At 36.0% G+C, this 25,123-nt stretch overlaps 1 protein-coding gene across 1 annotated transcript in view; it reads left to right on the forward strand.

Annotated features, from left to right (window-relative positions):
- LOC126975575 (dystrophin, isoforms A/C/F/G/H) overlaps positions 1 to 25,123 on the forward strand; it is a 657,038-nt gene that overhangs the window by 50,360 nt on the left and 581,555 nt on the right. Inside the window, exons 17-37 of the mRNA XM_050823519.1 lie at positions 126 to 300; positions 1,166 to 1,340; positions 2,708 to 2,850; positions 3,120 to 3,504; positions 4,369 to 4,480; positions 5,293 to 5,437; positions 5,803 to 5,955; positions 6,628 to 6,765; positions 7,175 to 7,300; positions 9,766 to 9,891; positions 10,995 to 11,072; positions 16,504 to 17,133; positions 17,722 to 18,927; positions 19,273 to 19,536; positions 19,621 to 19,812; positions 20,027 to 20,470; positions 20,989 to 21,126; positions 21,640 to 21,794; positions 22,391 to 22,529; positions 23,143 to 23,282; positions 24,667 to 24,793. Of these exons, the coding sequence (XP_050679476.1) occupies positions 126 to 300; positions 1,166 to 1,340; positions 2,708 to 2,850; positions 3,120 to 3,504; positions 4,369 to 4,480; positions 5,293 to 5,437; positions 5,803 to 5,955; positions 6,628 to 6,765; positions 7,175 to 7,300; positions 9,766 to 9,891; positions 10,995 to 11,072; positions 16,504 to 17,133; positions 17,722 to 18,927; positions 19,273 to 19,536; positions 19,621 to 19,812; positions 20,027 to 20,470; positions 20,989 to 21,126; positions 21,640 to 21,794; positions 22,391 to 22,529; positions 23,143 to 23,282; positions 24,667 to 24,793 (5,191 nt within the window). The remainder of the gene's footprint in view (positions 1 to 125; positions 301 to 1,165; positions 1,341 to 2,707; positions 2,851 to 3,119; positions 3,505 to 4,368; positions 4,481 to 5,292; positions 5,438 to 5,802; positions 5,956 to 6,627; positions 6,766 to 7,174; positions 7,301 to 9,765; positions 9,892 to 10,994; positions 11,073 to 16,503; positions 17,134 to 17,721; positions 18,928 to 19,272; positions 19,537 to 19,620; positions 19,813 to 20,026; positions 20,471 to 20,988; positions 21,127 to 21,639; positions 21,795 to 22,390; positions 22,530 to 23,142; positions 23,283 to 24,666; positions 24,794 to 25,123) is intronic.

Below are 25,123 nucleotides of genomic sequence, written 5' to 3' on the forward strand. Positions count from 1 at the left end.
AAAACAGACAGATTGAGAGAAGCAAGAAAATTATCTTACTGCTTAAGTTAATACCTACAAACGAGGTCAGCGCTTAAGAAGTTTTCACTTCCAAAGATTCTAATATTGTTCTCATTTTATTCCAGAGAAGTGGAAATAAAATTGGCGCTAAATAAGAAGCCACTGGAATATCACGAGGACGAGTACAGCAACGTGAAGCGCCGGATAGAGGAGATGCAGAGCGGGCTGATATCCGAGCACGCTATGCTCTCCACCAGCGACGTGGTGGAGAAGAAATTGGCTGAGCTGTATAAGATGAAGGTATATGGACATTGATGAAGCTACAATGCACTGAAAGATATTCTTGGTTAATTTTCAAACTTTCACTGTTAAAAATATTGTTACTGACAAGTCAAAGAAGATAAACATTAAAATGGGATTTATTACTCTAGTATATCATTTATTGAAGATAGTCTTTAGACTTATAAGGTAGGTAGGAAATGAATGACTTTACCACAGTGATAACGCCTAATATGTAGTGGTACTTCCATTACTTTAAGGATTTCAGCATTATGTAGCAGCATTTGGGATAAGTATCTAACATATTATGTTAGTTGCAAACTAGATCATAAGTGTTCTTAAACCCGTAAAAATTCAAAAGATATCGATAGAAAGATTATTTCTCTCAGGCCTTGTTCATGTACAAAGAAGGGCGGTGAACGAAGCTAAATAATTTTATGAATTGTCTTTGGCACTATTACCGTTGTCGCTCACCGCGGTTTCCCCGTTTCTATCCTCGCCCGCCACGTACTGATGTGTTGTCGGTCTTCGAATTCATGGTATGTACGTGTACATATTATGTATAGCTCGTATATATGTCCGCATGTAGAGGCTCGTCAAAGCTTTGTTGATTCCTTTTGTATAATATGTATGAGCCGCGGTGATCATACAACATCAGGTCACCCGAATGTTACTTCGTTTCTCTTTCACACGTTTCGATACACATCATCTTTCTCTTTCGTTTCATGACTTTTTTAGTCGTTTCTTTTGTTAAATGTGGATTTGTACTCAAGAATAACAGTTAACGGCTAATAAATTCTAAATTCTGATTGTAAGTAAGTAGTGTAGTGCCTTCTAAGTACCGATGCATATGTTATATATTAATCTGAGTAATTATTTCATTCAGAGCGACTTCGACGGTCTTCAAACATCGTACGACAACGCAATAAGAGACCGCAAGCAAAACTACGAGAGAGGCAGCGTTGAGGAGTTGAATATGAGGAGCAGCGTAGAGAACCTCGTTACCAGATTCCACGACTCCAGAGCTATCTTGGCACAGAAAATAAGCAAGCTGGAAAAAGGTATGGCTTCTGTCAGTTACATACACATGAAAGTATTTTATTCTGTCATAATTTTTTCAGTTTTACAGTTTCGGATATTTTGATTCGGTTTGATAAAAACGCCAATTTAATTTATTAATTGAATTTAATAAAAGCAAAATAAGTAATTCTTCAATATATAGCAAGGTTCGCTTTATCTCATTTATGTTCAACATTTCTCAAGAATATTCGCGAGTCGTGATTGATTCGATAATAACATTACTTGTATACTATGTAAATGTGCCGGCAGAATTGATAACGTGAACAAAGAAATTCAAGTATAACCATTGCATTAGGGAGGGAGAGTCTTCGCTAATGACAAAGCTTATAAACCGAAAATTAAAAAGGGTATGTTCCGATATGCACTGCGACCACTGCACAGTGCTATCACTGTAGAAAAATTCGTTCCGTTATGGACTGCCAGTATACTACCGCAGTACCCTAGGGAAATATAATTATGATGTCATAAATCGCCGCCATATTCTACTGTGAGCACTGGTGTTTTCGAGGTAAGGTACTCGCAGTACTTTGTACACGTGATCAGTCAAAACCACTCGAGTGCCTAAAGTCTTAATTAAAATATTTTAATTTGACAGATTACTCCAACAAAAGTTTTTTTTTTAATGAACTAGAAAACTTTAATACACTAATTTGAATGCTGCGTCAAAAAATTCGGCTGACAGTATACGAGATTGCGTTCCGTTTTAAATAGTAACCAGTATAACTGGCTATAAAGGAACGGCTTCATAGTATACTAAATTGACGTCACACTGTTCAGTGATCGCAGTGCATATCGGAACATACCCGAAAATGATTCAAGCACTGGTCCAATGACCGCATGATCATTAAGTTGAAATAGCCGAACTATAATTAGAAGAAGTATAAATCTTTCATCTTAAAATTTAAATATTTCATTACTGTCGACGAATTTTCGATCATGCCACGTGTCCTGACGCGAGTTTCAACATTTTATATGCATCCCAAGAAAACTGCTCAACGCCGCTAAAGAAGTTTTCACTTCAATAATTTCTTCATCTTTCATTTACTTATTGTGTTCCGAATCCTTGTCAAATCGTAATATAATCAACATTATTTAAATAACAAATTGAATCGGAACGTGTTTATATAGTGTAGCTGGATTAATTAATTATTATTTATTTGTTAAGTAAACAAACAGATACATAGTAAAAAAATGAAGTTATATAAACTATACAAATTAATATTGGATATATCCTAGAATAGTTTCACTGAAAAGCACAAATAATATTAGAAAGTGAGGTGTACATGTACTTTAGTAAATATCTTATTCATTAAACAATGCATCAAAAATATACGTTTGCATATTTCAGGAAAGGAATTGTTGGAATCGTTCGAAAGCAAGATGAGAGAAGTGAATAAATACGTGGAAAGAGTGGAGGAATTTGTAAAGAGTCACACGGCATTGCCCCACGGTGACGTCACGGAGCTGGAGAAACTGGTGATTGAGAGCAACGTGAGTTTATATTGTGATTTGTGATACACAAAAATGTGTTGTTTTTGTATGAAATCTTGGAGATAGCGAGCATTTGATAGGTAATTTTACTATAGTTTAGATTTTAACAGTAGAGCATCTGAGCATTTCTGAGAAACTATCTTAACACATCTTTATTTCAACTTATAATAATTATGTGTAATCTTTTTTTTTATTAATATCCTAATGATCCAATTACAATCTTAATATTTTATAAAAATGGTATCTAAATACTCTATAATTTTTTCTAGAACCTTGACGAGGCGAAAAAGAATTACAAAACCGAAATCGAAACAATCGTACGCATAAGAGACGAGATACTCGAAGACTGCGACGACGCGCTCGCTAAAACCATCAAAAACGACGTGAAAGACCTGCAAAAGAGGTTCGAAATAACGAACGAATCGTTCAAACTGAACGAGAGTTTGCGTCGTTCCTTGGAAAAGAGCGAGAACGTTTTTAGACGGATCGCAGAAATTGAAAAGTGGCTGGAAGTAATAGAGAATGAGATACCTAAGGAAGACGAATGTGCTATCCGTGATTCCGGTGAGCTGTATCAGATGAAGACCAGATTTCAAACGCTTAAAGACAAGTGTGATGAAAAGACGACGGAGTTCAGGAGTTTGAATGAAGCTGGTATGATTATCCGATACTTGGTATAAAACTACATTATATTCAATGAGGCTTTTATAAACATTTAGCTACTAATCACCTAACTCACCACCTATGGTTTTAATTGAAAATTTTTTTTTAACAAAAACACAACCGACTTCAAAAACACTATTCCAAAACAATAGATATAATATGCACTAAAAAGTATAAAAGTAATTGCGTATTTTAATACAATCTAATTAATTAATCTAATTCTAGTTACGATTATTGTCATTTATGTCATACGTACGCATAGCAAATGTAAGATTTTTGTGGTTTTCTCATGGATGCCAGTGTCAGATCTAGACCAAAATACAATGGAATTACACGGGAAGCACCAGCTTTCAAATAAAAAAAGAATTATCAAAATCGGTTCACCCAGTCGAAAGTTTTGAGGTAACAAACATAAAAATAATACCGACGAATAGAGAACCTCCTCCTTTTTTGAAGTCGGTTAAAAAACATAACATTTGAGTATCAATTATAGCACATTTACCAAAATATATTTGCTATTGCTCTGGTAGAACTTAGTTTTTAAATATTCAATAACTAAACCTCATTAAAGATTCATAATCATAAAAGGCAATCCTAAGCAATAAGCAGCCTGGGTAAATTGCTGCAACGCAGTCTGTTGGTGATCTATTACTCTGGGAGCGGTTTGGCTTTGTGTAGAAATTTCACATCAGTGCCTCTTTACTGTAAAGTAAGTGTTCCGTAGAGTTGTTGAACCTGACTCCAGCTATCGTGTGCAGGACACGATAAAAATAGTTTTAGGGTAATGTGCTAATACAACTGGTATACTTGCGTTGCGAAATTGTGCTAACTTAATTAAAAATATTTAATCTGTAGGTAACGACATTCTGCTAGCGGCGGAGCAGGGAGCCGGTGGAGTGGCCCGAAGATTGACACACCTCAACGCACTGTGGACCAGAGTGACACACTGCATTTATGAGAGATACAAGTAAGTGTAGACGGGGCGCGAACTCAAGTTTGTCTAACAATTTATGAGTAACATTGTGAATAATTAAATACAAGTTAAATATAATAAGCTATTTTTGTGGTATCTTTTTTAGCATTGATTTTTATTAAATATTTTCTTCATCATCTGTTGTGTTATTTTCGTTATACTAAAAAGGCAGTATGTAACAGGCTTGTTGACTAACTTTTTATATGCGTATACCACTGACAGTTGAAGAGAGTTCTAACAAATTTTAAATTAGTATGTATTCTACATTTAAGATATTTGAAACATATATTTTGGTTGTGTCTTCTTATGTATTTAACAGGCACAACCAAATATTTATGAAAGAAGGTGTTGTTTATAAGAAAATTTATATTAATATATAGTAGGTTGGTTTAACTTTACCATATTTAAAGGTTTTAAGATTTTTTTAAATGTTGTTACACGTGTGCTTTGTACATATCCTGGAATCATACGGTAGAAACATACGCCTCGCCCAACGAATAAACTTGACTTAGCAGACAACTTAATATCGATCTTAGTTCTTGGTACATTTCTTTTATTTTTCTTTTTTCTAAGACCTAAGTTATAAATAATGCGAATAGCCCTCGTCTGCAGCAGAAAAATCGTCCATGCCATAATACAGCTTCTGCATAATAATGCTTCTCTCTCAAAGCGCCATTTCCGAAGCGTAGTAGTGATAGAAGTGACGTCAAAAAGAATTCTAAAGGAACCAGTTTTGAGAAAATAAAATCCTTTTTATGCCTTTTTTTAAGTAATGCAGACAAAGCAACTAATGTATAAATGTGCAGGGTGCTGGCTGAAGCGTGGCACGAGTCAGGAGAGCTGCGAGCGTGGCTGGCGACACACGCCGCCTGGCTCGACGGGCTCCAGCGACGTGTGCGGGCCTCGCTCGACCGGCGCGCCGACGCCGAGGAGATCGCTGACCAGCTCTATGTGAGGACGCTGTTGTGGACACACAATATCATTCTATGACAACCAATATGGCGGTTCCAAAATGGCCGCCATGCAAATTTAAATTAAATTATTTTTATACCTCGTCTTAAGTGATCACCGCCGCCCACATTCTTTTGCAACACCAGAAGAATCACAGGAGCGTTGCCGGCCTTTAAGGAAGGTGTCCGCGCTTTTTTTGAAGGTACCCATGTCGTATCGTCCCGGAAACACCGCACAAGGAAACTCATTCCACAGCTTTGCTATACGTGGATGAAAGTTCCTTGAAAACCGCACTGTGGAAGGACGCCACAAATCCAGATCCATATATTCTATTTGACTGGATTCTTTTCATATAAATGTTTTAGGACTTGGAGAACTACATGGCCAACTACAGCACAGAGCGTGTGGAGCGAATCGAGGCCATCGGGCGACAGCTGATCGAGGCGCACATTATGCCGCAGTGGATCCAGGCTGAGATTGACAACATCGCGCACAGGTTCAACGACCTCAACGAACAGGTATTGCTCGTATACTATCCTCCCGATATTACAGTCGTCAACATGTATTGGAAATGTTTGGCGTTTTTGTTGTTCCTGTATTATTTTAAAAATATATCTATAACTCAAAACTCTTAACCAGAAAAAATCATTTTCTCTAACTCTATTTTTAATTCAAATAACTGCACTTGAGTTTACTTTTTCACCATTAGGGGGCCTATTAACATGACGCGTGCTTGGTGGGTACCGCGAACCACAGCGGCGTGTCTTTCTGCCATAAAGCAGCTATGTACAAGCATTATTGTGTTTCGGTTTGAAGGGCACCGTAATCGATGAAATTGGGCCTCTGAAATGAATGAGCACGTTTGCGACGCTTGGTTTTTGGTTCAATCAAGAATCCTAGGTGGCCCTGCAATGTTATGGTCAGGGCGTATACCACTTACCATCAGTTCTACGACTTCCTCGTATATATTCTTTTGTTTTTATGTTTTTAAAGCTCAATTGTACTATTAATTCGATTTATGTCTATGCAGCCACCCACGTTTATACATGTAAAGGTAATCCCCAAATTAAAAAATCGAGTTATTATTTTATTTTTACGGCGTATCATTCATGATTCTTTCAGATAAAAAATAGTTGATTAAAATACGTGCATGATTTCGTATCAGTGTTTTAAATATTATATGTATATAGGCGCAGGGTCGTATTCGCGAGCTGGAAGCAGCCGCCAAGGAGGCCGCTCGCTCGGAGGTCTACATCGACAACATCCACCAGTGGATACTGCAGCTGAAGACACGGGAACGAAGTAGGGACCTTCCAGACGAAAAACAGGTATAGCCATATATTCCCAGCTGTTGTTTATTGTTATTTAAATCTTAGAAATAATATAATTTTAAGAAAGTTTGTCAGGGCTGTACTGCCACCACATCTATATGACGCAAAAATGTAGTGCAATTTTTGCTGAGATATTCAATTTTCTATGTCATAGTTTCTCAACCTTATTTTGCTCACCGCCCACTTTGAGAATATGTTTTTTTCTAGAGTATTTTCGTGTATGAGTTTTTAATCTACCTACGCCCCATCTGCGCCATCTCAATGCCCCCTAATTTTCTCTGGGTCTTCTACTGCCTTCTAATTTAAAAAAATAAATCAAAAGTTGCTCTAAACTTTGGGTCTTCGTTTATGACAATTCAAAAGCCTACTTGATTAAAATTTTATTTACTCACTCTTTTTATTGCAGTTAACATCCGAGTGGGAGAGTCAGAGAGCAGTTCTGCGTACAGTTGAGGAGCAGGTGAAGAGCTATCGATCTGGCGGCAACCAGGAGGCAGCGGACAGACTCGGCGAGCAGCTGCAACTGGCTGAGGTGAGTTTTTTCAAATCAGGTCCTGCAAACTTAATGCCGGCGTTATGATAGGCCTAAATTCACAATCACGAAAAGACATAACTACAAATTGATTACCATCAATTTCGAACTTAATACAATAACGCTAATCTCATATTCTTAAAGTGATTATGACAACCTCTTAAATTGCGAATAATAACATATAAAAACTTGAAGTAATAGTAACTCCGTAACCATAGATTTGACTTATGTCAAAATACCTAGTGTTGTACGGAAATGAATAAACATATCGATAAGTTAGTGAAAACTAGAAATGATATGATATATTACCGATAAAGTACGTCGTTCGCTAAACTAATAATAGGCAATATTCTTGAGTATAGTTTTATTTAAAAGAATGGACAATATTTAGCCCAATTTAAATAAAATCAAGACAGCGTACATAAATAGTCTTAGAAAGTTACAATATGAATATTATATTTACCTGGGAAGCAAAACACGGTAAGTATTCATCGTTATTCTGTATAAAACCAGGGGCCAGTACTACATGAGTTTTAATAAACAGTACTGCTTCCATTAGTAATGCGCGTGCGGAAAGAAAATTTCCAAAACAAGCAGTAACGAATGATTAATAAAAAGAGAAGCTATACGTACTGATGAAGTATTAATAATGTTATTAGTCTTATGAAATATACTATTTTATATTATAATCTACATCATAAATGCTACAATGATGGCAATCATTCCCAGAATTCATGGTTTTCGATCTATTTTTGACTACGACGTAAACGTACGTATTCTATGACGTATTTCCTCTACTCCATGATAAGATGAGGTTTTTCTTCTACTCCACCTCGACTCAACCTTATCGGTGGAACCTCAATATATGCCAAAAACTAAAATATTATTTAAAAAAATTGTTTGAATTTATTTAAAAATTAACATTTATTTAGTTTAACTGGAATCTTACACATATTTGTTAAATAATAGTTACCTGTACCTAAGAGACAATTAAAACTATTAATTCGAAATTATCATCTCTCTTGTACACAATTACAACAACCATACTGTAATATTTAGCTTACTTACACCCTTATCGTATGATGCATAGAAAAGAGCAATACTTGAATACAAATTATAAAGATACAATTTATTTCGATAAAATGATATCGATATGTACATGCATGCACTTGTTGAGTAGCAATATATTTTTATTGTTTACATTAATTATTTTAACCTAAGTTACATTGATTAAACGTAAAGGTAAACGAACCATACGTAGTAATATTATGGTTCATTTTTAATTGTATATTTTGCAAAACACATAAAAAATATTAATTGTATTTAAATCGGAAAATTATGATTACCGATGATAGGAAATACCTTCGTTTTTATTGCGGCTACGATTTCTACAGTCCAAAATGGCACACTAAGGCATATTTGTATTTTCTTAAAAGATAATTATGCTTCACTTAACATCAAATGAATGGTCTCACTTGAGCCTCGATATTTGTACACAATAGTGGCGACAGGGTAACGCCCACATGCCACTTCCACTAGTTTTTTCTGTTCCGTGGCCGCACCTGATAGAAAGTGGAAAACCGCCATGCATGTCTACGAATATTTTGCCGTATGGCTTAAGTGATCAGGTTTATTTTTTATATCAAATTGGACCAACGGCTTTATGTCACTAAATCCCACAAAAAATTACATGTGCTCGGCTCACCTGAGACACTTAAGCCCATACTTGAAAGCATTATATTTTATCCACTTGGAAATACCTTGTAGAATATAAGAAAGTTTGAATACGGCATTGTTAATAAAAACTCATACTGTCCTGACTGAACGGCAATTGAACTTCCTATGACGCTTTATTTTTTCCTATGATTGCAAATGACCTTGGAAAACGCAATATCCACATTTCTGCGGTGCGAAGATGAATTGATCAGCAAGATTCTAGCCAGATGGCTCTCTACGCAGCGCCAAGATGGTCCCCGAAGATTTGAGCAGCTTCGTTGCAGATGGTCAAACACGTTTGTTGCACTTTTGCTATTAGATAGAAAATTGTCAAAAACTGATGATGTGATCACTACTGGGCTAATCTGATGACCTCGTGAAGATTCCATCATAATCGGTCCAGTGCATTTTAAAATATTTAGTTGTAATCACAGATTGGATGTTTTAAGCTTCTACGTCTAGTTACAAGTCTCTTGCCGTTAGACAATCGATAAAAACAGGCCAGGAATATTAGTTTAGTGTGCGTGACAAGCTACGTCTTACACACGCGATATGTTTGTCGCGATTGTATTAGTGTGCGCGCATTGGTCGAAATAGAGGTTAGTTCTAAACTTAATTTTTTATCAACGTTTTCACAGCTGTCATATTCTATCTAGGCGTATAAATGATCTAAAGTTTTAAGATTGAATTTCTTGACACTTATTAGAAAACAATAAGTTATTAATTATCGTTTGTTTATATACATTTAGCGCAAACTTGATGAGGTGAGAGAGCAATACCTGACTAAAAGAGATGCCGGCAACGAGCAGCAACAAGACCAGTCGGAGCAACGTATTGAGATTCGTTTGCAACGCGCGCATGACTCATTGCTAGAGGTAATTATAAACAAAGCCGGATCAACACCAGTTTATGTTTGATAACAGTAAGGTGAAATTATTTTATTATTACAAATAAACTTACTAGGAGGAGGTAACCTACATACTCGTATATTAAGTATTCGCGATGCGAAAAATACTCAAGAATGCATAAAATCCATTCTTTTATTTTTCGTTTGTCGTCACGGAAAAGCTTGGCTGGATACATTTCAATTAAGTCTTCTAAGTTTTATTCTTTCACTTGGCCCTTATCTAAAAACTGTTCTGTCTATTTTGTCCTTTAAAAATATGGTATTGTCAACCAGAAATGCGAACCGAACTGAAAGTATGGAGCGTGCGAATCGAAGTCGAGACTTTAAACTAAAAAATATACAAAGCAAACCGAAATCGTTTCGGGACGTCTTCCGTGTCAAAGTTTTGTAAATAAACACAAATGTCGCGCTTCGCTCTCTGTATTACATCCTGCATACAACTAAAGTAAAGTATGCATTTATTCATGACAACACAAAAACATTAAATACATAGTAAAATTAACAAATTAAAAATAGGATGTCAAGAAAAGGACACCCACTCAGCATTTTTGGGATTGAAATAAGGATCACCGCAATTCCAACACTGATTTTCAGTAGGTACCTAACAAGTCGACCTGTTAGCAGCAGCCGTAAACAACACGGTTCCTTTTGTTATAGGTGTTAAAAGTGACCAAATATTGAAGAAACTATAAAGATTGAATTCCAATGGGAGTAAAAGTTTTATTTGTTTATTATATTATATAGGATATATTTTGTTTTTTATTAATTATTTTCTGATTTTTATTATTTTTATGCCTCTGAACACTTTTGTTTCTCTAATAGAAAAGATTTCAGTTCGTTTTTAACAGAGAACAAACTTTTTTGATCTTTAATACACTTTAATGACAACTATCACGCTCATGCCTCGCTTCGTAGTTCGCCTCTGCCGTCACAAGTCTTTCTGTTCGCCACGTATTCGGTTTTCTTTGTGACATGATTCAAACGATACTATACATAACAAAGTATAAACGCTTCGCCACGCTTTCGGTTCGCCGTCTGTTTGACAACAGCTTAAGTGAGTTCTTTCCGCAGGTACAAAAGGAGTCGTCCCAGTTGGCGCTACTGGATGCAGAACCAGACACTGTGCGCGCTCATCTGAGAAGATGCCTGGTCAGTATGCTGGCTTGATTTATAGATCACTCTACTGTTAACTAAATGTTTTTTTGTGGAAGACTTACCGACGATTACAGACCTTAACGTCATGTCCTAATTGCTAACCCGTATAATGGCAAATAGTGTCTGTTGTTATTTTGGGGATTTTTATGCCATAATCGTCACGCTTGGCAGGCGGATTGGCGATCGCAGTAGATGTTGATGCTTCTCGTTTTATGTATCCCTTAGTCGCCTCTTACGACACTCATATGTGGAGACGGGGTGGTGCTATTCTGGTGCGACACCACACGCAGATGTTAGATGAGGGCAGCGCAGGGCCGATCTACATGGCGATCTTTGGGGGAGTCTTTTGCCCAGCAGTGGCCGTCTTCCGGCTGAAATGAATGAAATAATAATCGCAAAAACGTGCGACATAAACTAGTTTAGTTGTTCGTACGACAATGCTGTGTCTAAACCGCGAAGTGCCTTCAGTCTCGATGTGGCATTATCAAAGGCTAATGTGCTTTAACTCAGTGGAAACTGAAAAATATTTATTAGCGAAGAAAAAAAACCCAAATGTGAACAAGTACAAGAGATATTTATATATTGATATGAGAAAATTTAACTTACATCGTCTCGTTAGGTGTGCCTCTTTGCCAACCGAAATACTACTATCTGTGGGTATTTTTTTCTATTTTCTCATAGAATTTGTAACTAAAATTAATGCACGATGCGGTACTCGAACCCGCGACCTCTCGGGTTCCGTCCGAGTGCCCACTTAGCCAACCGTTTGGTCGTAAATTTTAGTATATCTTGTTCTACTCTCAGGCTGTGGCTCCCATTCCATTAATCCCAGAAGTGAGAGTTATCGCTTTGAAAATAACAAATTGTTTAAATTTATTTATTCGCCGGAAGCGGAGATATTTAGTAAAATTAAAAGTAGTCGTTCAATTTACTGGATACATAGGTACCTATTAACATGGGTTCCACAATATGTTGGATGCATGCGCTACTCGTAACGAACTTTGTAACTGCAACGTTCTAAATAATAACACAGAACCATACATGAATGAAATCAAATGTAAACACACAAGTTACTCATACCATTGTATCCGGAGCTAGAAATGATAGAATTCAGTATATTGATTGTTGAATAGTTCTTGATGAGTTTAGGTCAATCGGGCAATGTAATTACATAATGGCTAGGACAACAATAGGCATTGACAGAGAGTACAAAAAGTAATGAAACCAGTGATGTATGTTATTAAAGATTTATGGTCGAATATTGAAGTAATCTTAACGATGCGCGATATTAATCTACCTACAGATTAAAATCGTTTTTTTAAAGTCTTCTTAGAATTTACCGAAATATAATAAAAATTATGAGACCCAATGTGTTGCGATTTATGTGATCCTTCAAAGAAACTTATTTTGTAGTCATTCATCCTTCATGCGTATGTTCCAAAGAGCTATCTGATCTAATTCCTGATATATACTGACCTAATCAAATACCTTATGCATATACTTATTAAGGCAAGCCTTCTTGTGTAAACAATTGCGATCGATGCGATCGATTGCGATAACAATACAAAATTAGTAGTAAGTATTAGAAGTAGATTCAGAGATTAGACGAAAACTTCAGCAATAATAATATATACAATATATATATTTTTTTTAATATCATATTTTTTATATACTGTATAAGTCTCTGTGTTATATAAGTGCCCGAAAGAAATGATTCTCATTTATGTTGTGTGCACCTGTGATTGACTCATACACTAGAACTATTTTTTTGTACAATATTTAAGATTAAGAGTGTATTGTGTATGTGTTGTTGGAGCACCTTTAAATAAATAAATAAATAATATAAATTACGAGTATTTTTGGTTCTATATTCTTAAATTATCATTTACAGTAAATTATGCTCCAACTGGTAACGCTCCCTTAGTTCACACGGCCCGCACGAGTGTTACACAGCGACCGCGAATACTCAAGTTTTATTCAATACCTACAAAATGATGTGCTCGGAGCGCCTTAACAAACTCTTCACCTTATAAATTTCGTATAGCTAGGGCAGTATGACTTGACCGTGGCAAACGTGCTTGGGAAGACACATTATTATAAATTCAATAATTGGAACCTATGTGAAAATATCTCTAACACTTGTGTCGGCAGTCGGGTAGTCCAAATCTCTATAATGCACTGCACTGATCTACTGATAAGTGCCTAAGTCCTTACTATAGGGCTTGTGAAAAAACTAGCCGGCTTATTACACTGTTACATAAACTATAAGTATTTGAAGTCCACTAAAGTGATTATAGTGGTTTATATCGGGAAGGTGAGCGGATCGTAAATAGTAATAGTTTCTTATGAACCACGCTACGAGCGGTTCGACTAGCTGCAACGTAAAACTGTGTTGCGGTAATGTATCTATTATTTAAAAATTGATGGACGTAGAGAGAGAACTGATAAATTGAGCGATTGTGGATGGAAGTATTCTTTGTGTTAAGAGATTGCATAAGTGGTGCATAAAATTCACAAAAATGTAGGACATATTTAAATATTTTTCATGTTTCAACTTCCGTACATGAGATATGAAGGCCCCACTCTATTATGTATTTAGGGCAAAACGTGTTCGCAAGTAATTTCTTACAAGATGTGAAGTCTTCATGCATTTACAAAAGTTAAAGTTTCTAGAGTCTGGTAAATTAGGTCGGATAGTATAATATTACATGTCCATATAAGTAGCTGTTTCGGACCACACTTCACTGTCGCTTTTTCCTTCAAAATTGGCGAACTGCCTATAAAAACATTCACTCTCTAGGTTGATTTTGAAAGCGAAAACTTCTTGAACTGGCTTACTCTGTGTGTATTGAATGCGACTGAGCCGTCACACACCGCGGTGCGCACAAACTATTTCGTATTATTAACCGCGCCTTTTTAAACATAGTTGTTCTAATGTATCGATATACGAATATTCCATATTATATATCTTACCAGAAGCATGTACTATGTTAAATTTTGCGGTTCTTCCATTCCAAATGGCGAACTTCTATACATCCGTTCACTGTTAATTATTTTTTTCCACTTTCGTAATTTAAGTATCCTTTGTGCAACATTCTGCACTGGTTAGTCATGACTGACTGAATGATAATTCTACAATTTACAGTATACCTATAGAATATTTAGTAAGGTAACTAACAATTTATGTACATTTTTGCATTGGCTGCAATTATTCTTAAAAACAAGTTGGAACAGTTTTCCATCTATTCATTGACTTCGTTGATTGTATTCGTCTTCGATCTTGGTCTGTACCTCTAAATTTTGCGAGATCTGGAGCGTTTGGATGTACATTCAGTGTCACTTTTTGAATCTTTAGCTTAATCTGCAGACGTTATGAAAAGGACGACATTGCATGAAGGACACAATTCGCGATCGTTTACAATGGAGCCTGGGCATGCATATTTACCACACTGCACTGACTGTATATGGTTCTCAAGCAACATTTATTCCTAATCCCGACCTGCTAAAAATACTTCTATACTATAGTAACCAGACTACTTTTATATGTTTTTTGATATTTGTATTAATGCGTTATGTTTCAGTAAATAACTGTATATATAATAACCAACTGAATATTTCATACGAAAATAGAAAACATACGGTTTACTAACTTTATCATGCCGGCCACACTTAACTATGGCACAATCTACATTTTTTCTGTATATTATATTATAACGGAAAACATGACATAGACAAAAGTAATTCGAATGGCAAAGTGTCAGCTTAATTCAAAAGATATTTTCTCATTGAGTGGTGATCGTCGAGTATTGTATTTCTAACTGTTGTAAATGTACCAAAATAAGCAACAAAGAGTGGTTGTAATGCCTAAGTGTGATTTTTAGAAGTGTGTAAACATAGTAACTGATGGTAAAGGATCATTGGCACTGTACAGTGATTTTATTCAATACGTGGGCATTGTCATCATTTGTATGTTATAAAATAAAAATACTGACATTAAATGTTAATTATCGTTGTAATTATTCGAATGAGTGTGTGTATGTTTGTACATAAGCGGTGTCGCGTGCGAGATTGCACAGTCATCGAAGTGCGGTTGAAAGGATTCTGTTTGGGACACGGATCCTATTTCAATGGATGTGGTAGCCACTGCAATATATTTATTTTCCATCTTTTTCTATTTTGACATCTGAAAATTATATATATTAAATATTACGTAATCGCTTTTATTTGATAAAGATTAGCGTTAAATTAAAAAGAATTGTACATAATTAAGACTCTACCTCAATCTAAATCAATATTTTGGGCTTACCTGTTTAAGACGACTGCGATGGAAACAAAGTTCTTATATGGTAAAATTTGTAGTTTTTCTTTGCCTAAATTAATTTTAGAATTTGTGTTTTTTTTTCAAATAATGCTGCTTTAGTGCTTAGAAAATTCAATTCTATATAGTGGCAAAATTGAACAAAATTTTTTTAAGTTTAAAAAAATATAAATATTCATAACAAGAAATTTTGCTGCTAGCATAAGCTATTACACCTAAGGTTGACAGGAAAAGCATGCATGCATGGGACACAGAACAGAATGTATGTACGTAAAAAATATAATGCGTTTTAACCTCTTTAAGTTGTTGTTGTGAAGGTAAACTTATGCATATATTTTATGGGAAGTGGCCAAGATGTTGAGCTGTATCAACTGTCCACAGTAGGAACAAATATATATATATAAATAGAAAATTGATTGAAGTAGGCATTACTTTGCGGAAATCCATAATTATCCAAATTATTTGATTTTCTTTAGTGTTAACTCGGCTAATTAAACTTTAAATTTAATTTAAAAAAATTAATTTTTGTCTTTAAACAATTCAAACTGGAATCCGCCAATATTTGTAATATAGTTGTTGTCTTTAAATATTGGCGGAATTAACACTAAAGAAAACTCAAATAATTTGGATAGGAAGAATATAGTTCAAGTAGTAACGCATCGTAAAATAACACAAGCCGTAGAGTAATGCGTTACGACCTCGTTGCGAAACACATTGCACTATAATCATCTCGCCGTCCTGAGACTTATGTTGGAATGTCTCATTATGCATGTAATTAATGGCAATATTTTTGTGCATATAAAAATAAATATTTATCATTGCTCCGCTTTTTTACATCCATGTTGCCAATTCGATTTATTCACTACAATAGAAGCAGCGACCGATTGATTCAATACCATGTCGCGTGCACTTATACTAAACTGACGAACCGACAGACACATATATCGCCTGCACAGCATGAACTCGTTTTATTTCCTATTTTTTCTATCTCTTATTCTTTATAGCCTATTAGTGAGTAAACCAAATTAAAAACTATCAATTCCTTGTATTTGATGAATGCTATTAAATATAAATTTGTTGTTAGTGATGTCTATGATTTATTTGCAGAGATTCTACCGTACGCTCAGTGAAATAAAATCCGAAGTAGAATCTATAATAAAATCAGGCAGAAAAATGGTAGAGGAGAAAACTGTGCCGGAACCGCAAGAGTTTTCGAAAAAAATAGACTCTTTGAAGGAATTATACAACAAACTCGGTGCACATGTTACTGAATCTAAGAGCAGACTTGAAACAGCGCTGCTGACAGCCCGAGAAATTCAAAACGATCTACAGTCCCTTATGTCATGGCTGCAAGGCTTGGGTAATGTCGGTAAACAAACCCTGGAACTAGAAATGTCACGCATGGAAGCCATCAAAGATAAGCTGAATGCGAATTACGTCGAGTTCTCCAAGATCTGTGAACCAATGTACCTCGGGAATCTCCGGGAACAGATAGATAATATAAATGAAAGATGGGAACATTTGAAACGACACGGTCTAGGGAAGAAAGAAACAGAGTTAGAAGTGCTGCAGAGATACTTAAATGATATTGATCAAGAGTTAGAAAGCCCTGAAACTATGACTGTGGCAAAACTTAGGTTGCTCAAAACTGAGGTTCGAGCGAAAGCCAGCGAGGTCGACGCGATGGATAATAAGGCACTAACTAAACAGTGGGAAAGAATTGTTGAGAAGATAACTGTAAGTATTGTTTGTTTTATCACTTAAAATCATTTCATAGTGCGTAAACATTGGTGTACATTGACACGTATTTTTCTGTAAATAATTAATTACACAGACTGTCAATATTCTTATCGAAGCAGTTTTATTTCTGGTTCAACAAAAAGTCTTCAATGTGCTTATTTGTCATAGTCACTGTTTATACACGAATGCACATAAGAGCTTGGTTACGCGACTTTGGTTTTTATATTATTAATTGAAATTTGTGAATTGTTAATAATACACTAAAACGTTAACATTGTGTGGTTTAATGTGGTGTAAATACACGGCGCAGACATAGTGATTGTAATGATTAATACTGTAAATAAATTGATCGGTGTTGGTGTTAAATTTGTGTGGTGTGAAGACAATGCTTGTTCACGATGATACATTACACGTCACTTCGGTATTTGGATTCACTGGGGATCATGCTTTCACATCTCAAGACCATGACGCTTTTTGGGAATCATGCTATGACCATTACTATCATTAAACGGACTCTAGACTAACATTTAAATTTGTGCGACTTAATACTTTAACTTGAGGAACTTAGACGGTGGTTTGTTACAGGCCAAAGAGTCTAATAACAACGCTGTTGTTGTTGAATATGAGAGTGTAACTGATACAATTAAGAGGCGTCTAGAGAGTCCCGTGAATTCTCCAGATACAGAAAAACCTGAGTTTAAAAAGTCCAAAATACCACTAGCGTTAAAGAGCCCCATGCCTATTAAAAAAGAAATTAAAGAAGGAGGCATTCGAAGCAGGGGATCTTCCTTGGAACGTCGAAAGAAGAAAGGGGACAGCCCTATGTCGGATAGTGTGACAAGTACAATGTCGGTTGATTCAATTGAAGACTCAGCTTCCTTGCTAGGTTCATTACCGTCAACTCCAGGGACACCTAGAAAAGACAGTAGCACTTTTAATTTGTTAAAAGATAGTGATTTGTTTACTCAAATTTCTAAAAATAAAATAGTACCGAAGACGGTGAATCATGAACAGGAAGTATTGAGGAAAGATTCGTGCCAAGTTGTTGCGGTAAAAGAACATGAAATAATGAAATCTAGAGTAAGTCCAACTGAACCAATGGAAATATATCCTTCTGATACAGTTGAAACACTTGTCGAGTTCATTCCACAAACTGTTGAAACTGTTGAAATTTTCGATGACACTGAAGATGAATCTGCAGATGATTCGGAGGGTGATGAATCTATGTATGACGACGATTGCGACAGTAAGCGTTCTTCGATTGACTTGGGAACTGAGCCCAAAACATTTGTGGTTCAAGTAAAAACCCTTGACGCGAGAATGAAACCAACACTTGGTATCCTTAAACATAGAAACGCCCCAGAAGAAAAGAAAAAAAAGGTGACAGTAGTTGATATTCCCGACTTAATACCCACGAACGATCTTAGTGACAACGATGTATCTATGAAAACTCCACCGCCAACGCCATTGGGTGACTCGGAAGTCTTAGAATGTCCTCTATTGTACGATTTAGCGGTTCGACAAAAATACGCTCAAAAAAGTTTATTGAGGGATGAAGTTAATGAATATTTAATTTTGGATGAAGTACCGAAAGACCAAGCATCTTTGCCGGAACCGTCTGCAACGGAAACTCTAGCAAGCGATTCGATTGAGGCAATTCGAGACGAAATTCCATTAAAAAAGACTGGTGTTAGTATAAGCGGTTCTGCTATTGACCGGATTCGTAGAAGGTCAAGTGGAAGTGGAACCGAGGATGAGGTTATATATTCCGAAGTAGATGACAAGCCTCAGGTAATTTATACAAATTAAGATAGGGAATACATTTTAAAATTCATAAGAGAACGTTATTAAATTAAGCAATTAAAATTGGAATAAGTCCAGTTGAAAAATAGTCTTTATCAATTAATTATAATTCCCACCCTTCTTTTATGTTTTATTATATTACTTGTTACAAAATATCAGTCATACTATTTTTTTACAAATTAAATAACATAACTTGTTTGATTTCTGTAGATAACGTTTCAGCGTAAACAAAGGCGTTTTTAATGTGATAATTTCCAGTGTAATGCTTTTTGGATTATCACAAATATGGAGTAAATTTTAAACAGTTTTTAAAGTATTTTGAATGAATTCTAGGTGCGGGTATCAGCATCGGACTTCGATGATAAAAAACCAACAGCCACATCAACGCCGATTAAGGACGAGAAGTCTAAGAAACAAGTGCAAGTTGTGGCGATGTCTCCAAAACCTAACCAAGAAGTTGATGACAATCGAGACGAAGTTGTTCCGAAATTAAAGTTAACTATGAGTCCTCTTTTATCAACTAAATCTTATATACCTATTAGTAAGGAAAAGAAACTTCATAATGAGAAATATCAGAGGACTGATGATAATTCTCAGGTAAAAGTTTAGGAGTCAAGCCATAGATGAGTTTGTAAAAAGCTTTTGTCGATTGTAAATAAAATACATAAATATTTTTCCCAGGTGTCAGAAAACAATGAGCCCCCGGAATCTCCAGACGCATCTTCAACGATCCGTTCACGTTTCGGTTCCGCTTGCGATACTGAAGTGGAACAATTTGAGATTGCAGCGCAGAAGATGGCTAGAAGGCTACACGTTATGTTGCTGACATTAGGTGGTGTTGCTAGTGAGCGAGATCCTGCTAAGAGGTTGGAGGTAAGTGAGGATGTAAAATATATTAGTGATTGATGATTGGGATATTACTATTGTTTGCATTAATATTTATAAATATTTAACGGAAAAATATAAGTTTAAAAATATATGTATATTCTTAAAAACGGCCTAACAATCTCTTTTATGCTTTAAGTCAGTTTTTGCTGTTGAAAGTATTGTTATTATCAAAAGGCGAATTCAATGTGTTTTTTTACAGATACTTAAAAACCAACTAGGAGCTATAGCCCCCGATGCGGCTGCACTGATATCTCGCGGCGACAGCCTCGTATACGCAAAACATAAGGAAAACCCACAAATGGCGGAATACCTTCAAACCCATTTCCAAGACAAGCTCCGTAATAAATGGTCTATGGTCATGTCCGAGATTGAATCCAAGCGAAACGCAGCCATCAAGGCTGAAGATGACGTCAAAGAGTTGACAGGCCTGATCGAGAAGCTCCAGAAATGGGTGAAGGAGTATAAGAGTGGAGATGTAGTTGACGGGGAGAATGATTGTGAGAGAATACAGGAGTTGGTGAGGGAGTTGAAAGCCCAGAGAGTTGCGTATCCGGAGCGGGCGGCCGCGGATGTTTGTACGGCGTTCAATTGCGTGCGCGATGCGTACGACGCGGCACTACCGAAGAAAGATAAGAAAGGAAAGGTGAGGACTGCTTATGTATGATGTTGCAATTGACTCTTAAAATAAGAAAGTTTTACATACTACAGAATTTTTTGGTTATTGAACCGATACGAATATTTTGCTGTTGCAATTGATAGGACACTTGAAAAATACTCCTGTTCTAATTATTCGGGATTCATGATTTGCTAAATGTTTGCGATTTTTGAATTTCAACAATAAATAAAGTTTTTCCAAACAAAACAATATTATACCATTTGGTGAAATTGTTTTTCACGCGTGGTGACAAAATAAGCTACTTTAAAGGAAGGCCCCAGAATTACTTAAAAATCAGTAAATCTAATCAGTGATTGGGCTTATTGTAATGTTATCATACATCGCAACTTAAGATTGTAAAGTAAAAAAATACTGATCAAATCTTTGTGTATATATCACACAGTTTAATAGGGAAAGAACATCAAAATGTAGAAAACATTTGTTTTTAACAGTTTTTTGGTAGTAAAAAACAAGTTACCCATATTTTAATATTATAAATATTGCAGGATACTGAAGGCAACGAAGCAGTAACACGTATAAATCGTGCCCGCGAAGCAGTAGCGAGTGTAATGACCGCGTTGCGCTCCCATCCACTTAATGGACGCGATTACGACGACTTTCCCATGCAAGAAGACGCTTTGTCAGTATGTATTTGTTTTGTAAAATTGTGTTTGTGACCTGCGGGTTTCTGTTTTTCGAGAATTATCTGGGTGACCCGACAATTATCTTTACGTATCCGATCAATCCAATTTTGGTCAAATCAGCGCAAGTTTTAGTAGTTATAATATAAAACAGTTATTTCCTACTACCTTCAAACGCAAAGGAAAGGTTCGTGAGGCATAATTAGATCCTCGCTGGAATCAGGATTTTGATGGTTGGAGATTTTCTCGACCTTTTTTTCTTTATTCTACCGGGTGCCAGAAATCTTTTATTACAACAGAAGAAAGAAACTTATTAATCTAACAGAAACTTATGTTTAATGCATATATACTTGAAATATTTTATTTGATTTTGCATTTAAAAGTCATTTTCAAGGACATTCTCTTCTATTCACCCAATGATTTATTTTAATTATATTTAACAATTTATTAACAATGCTATAAATTATCAGATATTTATCACTTTTACGGAGCTTTTATTGTCGAATCTGTGTGCAGCGGATAAAGTCGTCAATGTCAGAAGCCGGTGTCGCGGTGGAAGAAGCGGAGAACTCGCGACGTCGCGCCAGTTCCGAGCGAGTGAAGCGTGTAGCTGACAAGCTGAGAGACGAGTGGAGCAGCTTACAAACAGCGTACGCGGACAGACACCAGAGGTATAGTGTTATGTAGTTTGGTAACGTTAAGCGTCTGGTTGCGTCAAAATGCAAATTTCATCCGCAAGATGGCGACGTCTGGCATTCTACAACTCCGCGTTTTGCGAGGAACTTCTTGCCTCGTACAGCCACTTTGTGGCATCAATTACTGAATGTATCTGTGCAGGAATGAGCCTCTTGCCCGTTTGCTTATATGAAAAAAGGAGCGTTCTGCTAAGCGTCTACTTTTGAGATGAGCCAAGTAGTGTAAGTACTATTATTCTGGCTTAACAAGCTTCTTTCTTCCACTTGCGACATTGCGGGCGGCTCCAGGGGATGCTTGATAGTTGAGTAGAGACGCCTCTATTTTTTTAGACCAAAAGTAAAAAAAAAACAATGGGCTATCTTGTGTGTCAAGTTGACAATTTCAAACGCGATGCTGGTACATCCCACTAGGCAGGGCATACTTAGCAGCAGCTGAAAGTGTTGTTCGCTTTGTACCCTCTGTATATGACCAAACGTTTGCATGTTATAGTGTTTTTGTTTATTATTTTGAGCTATTATTTTGTTTTCTTTCAACTCGACTCAGTTAGTATCGGTGTTTATTTTTCGAGTAGATGGAGTTCGTGCCAGACAAATTGGGCGGCGCTATACGCTGCGCTAGAGCGAGATGGCGAGAGCCTCGACTCGTTAGAGGGAGACATCGATACGATGGACAAACAGGATGTAAAGCTCTTGAACGAGTTCCAAGAGAAGGTAGGTCTTAAAATGTTTGTAAAAATATTTTTTTTTGGGCTTTAATCATAGATGACTATACCACCCCCGTGACTTAAAAAATCCTTAATTACATCACACAATATGTAAAAAAAACACAGTCCACATATTACCAAAAAAATGCAAACATCATTTGAGACCGCGAGGCCCTTGATAGTGGAGCGGCTATAACTATGTCACATACCTTACCGATCTTTTCATCATAAATTTATTTAATGGAATGTGCCCGGAACGAAGTCTTAACATTGTTACGATATCCGTCCTTTTAACTTTGGATTCTGTAAACCACGGACATCGAAGGAGCTGACACATTATTGTTTTATACCGTGTGCCGTTTTCCCTCGATCTTTCGTCAAAATATTTTTTTCAATACGAGTAGTATACAATCCCGTTTAAATTTTATCAAAATTTTATTTGGTAACGGGACAAGGTCATAATATGGTAGGTACTCCATTGACAATGGTACTGATAAATGTATTATTAGAACTTTTTTTTATTAACAACATATTAAAAACAAATAATCGTTTTTTTATAAATTTTGCCAAAAATGGAATTTCTTAATAATTCAAAAAATAATTACCAATGTACTTTTTAGTTGTCGGAAGTGGAACGCAATGTTCGAGACACCGTAAATGCGGGCGCGGCCGTAGTGCGTGCGTGCGGAGGAGCTCTAGCCCGTGACGTGCTCGAACAGTTGGACGCGCTTAGAGACAGACTCGCTGCACTTACAGACAGGTATGGTGACATTGTGCAGTTAGATTACGTTACACCATAACTTTTGTTTTGATTTTTTTTTTAGGTACATCAATGTACAGACAGCGTCAAAAAGATAGCGTAACGTATTTGTACGTCACCATTGTATTCAAAAACATCGTTACCATATACATCGATTCACCGAACACTGAGCTATGTTTATGACGTTTATGATGTCATGATATATTTGACTACTTTGGATGACACTATCTATTTGGTCGATGAATTGATCGATGTATATCGTAACCATGGGTGATACCACGTTTTCGATGCTGACTGTGCTACTGTAATACTATCGTATAAAAAACAGCGGACAATCTATATTATAGTATTTCATTTGGATACATAATAGTCTTCTTGCAATAGAGAATTAACTGTCAAACAAAAGTATTTAAAGTTTAATATTACGAAAAGGTTTAGCAAGAAAATAATAACAATTTCTTATTTCATCATTGCAATTATTTTGGTGGCTAGGAACTAATAATATTCAAAGCAATTCACGCTACGGTTAAGGTATAAAAAAAGGTGTGAGGTATAATGCAGAGTTATGGAACAAAGTTTGAGGGAAGGTCATTTTAACAATTTTTTTTACTATTAAGCTTAAAAACCCCACCTTAGTGCTATTTTTAAAGATAGATAGCCGGAACATAGCCATTCAAAAATAAAATACGATTTGCATTTAGTAAAAAGTTGAAGGCAACAGGCAGTCAAATTTTACTTGTATACTAGCTGACTCGGCAAACGTTGTATTGCCATACAAAGTAATAAAAAAAAAACAATAATTAAAATTTTTGGGGTATTAAAAATACCTAGATGACGTACGATTCTCAGACCTACCAAATATATCGTACATAAAATTTATCGTACTACAATAATCATTATATTCGATTGCCATCTTTCAACTCTATTGCTTTTCTGTCTATGGATTAGAATAATATTAAAATCGCGATACAAAAACAGGTGTTGTTCGTAGACGGGTGAAAATTTAAAGTTGTATGTTATTTTTTAATGCTGAATCTTATTAAAATAAAAAAAAATGTCAAAAAATATTTAGGGGTGGGTGATTTAAGGATATAAAAAAGATGTTGGCCGATTCTCAGACCTACCCGATATACACAAAAAATGAAAAAATTTCAAACAAATTGTAACGAGTTTGGTAACAAACACCGGGACACGAGAAGAATATATATAATGAATATGGTCATTGTTTGAGGCTCAATCACTCCTAAACCACTGATCGTATCGACATGAAACTACCACCATTCGATGCGAAATTTATCCTAGATGGTTTATACTTCGAATTCCAAAGTACCTTCATTAATTAATTTCCTTTTAAATTTTTAAACCTTTATATGTTTGATATTAGGGTGCGGCAGTTTGAGCGCGTGGCGGCGGCAGAACGTGCCTTGGCCAACGTGCGTGAGTTGCTTCTGACGACGGCTGCCAACCCATCCGACAGAACCAGTCTCGCCGTGCGCCTCACGCTGGTCACTGTGAGTATTATTACTGTCTTACTGTCACCAGGAGTCGCTATATCGTGCTTTGAACGTATCAGGAGGTCTATTACCAAAATAGAAAGCCGAAGTTTCGGTCCGGAACGAAAGAACGGCGAACTTCGAATTAAATGTTTAAATTATTAAAAAAAATCTTAATATACCCTTACCATAACTATTTACGTCTATTTGTCCATATATCTATTTTCTCTGTCTTTTTCTTTTATAATATTACGTTTAAATTAAATTTATGCTGAACATGTTGAGTACACACCCTCGTGGAGTTTCAGCCTATCTTGTATTTAGCTGATAGTTTTCTTGTTAATTATA

This window comes from Leptidea sinapis, chromosome 36, assembly GCF_905404315.1.
Source record: "Leptidea sinapis chromosome 36, ilLepSina1.1, whole genome shotgun sequence".
Lineage (NCBI taxonomy): Eukaryota > Metazoa > Arthropoda > Insecta > Lepidoptera > Pieridae > Leptidea > Leptidea sinapis.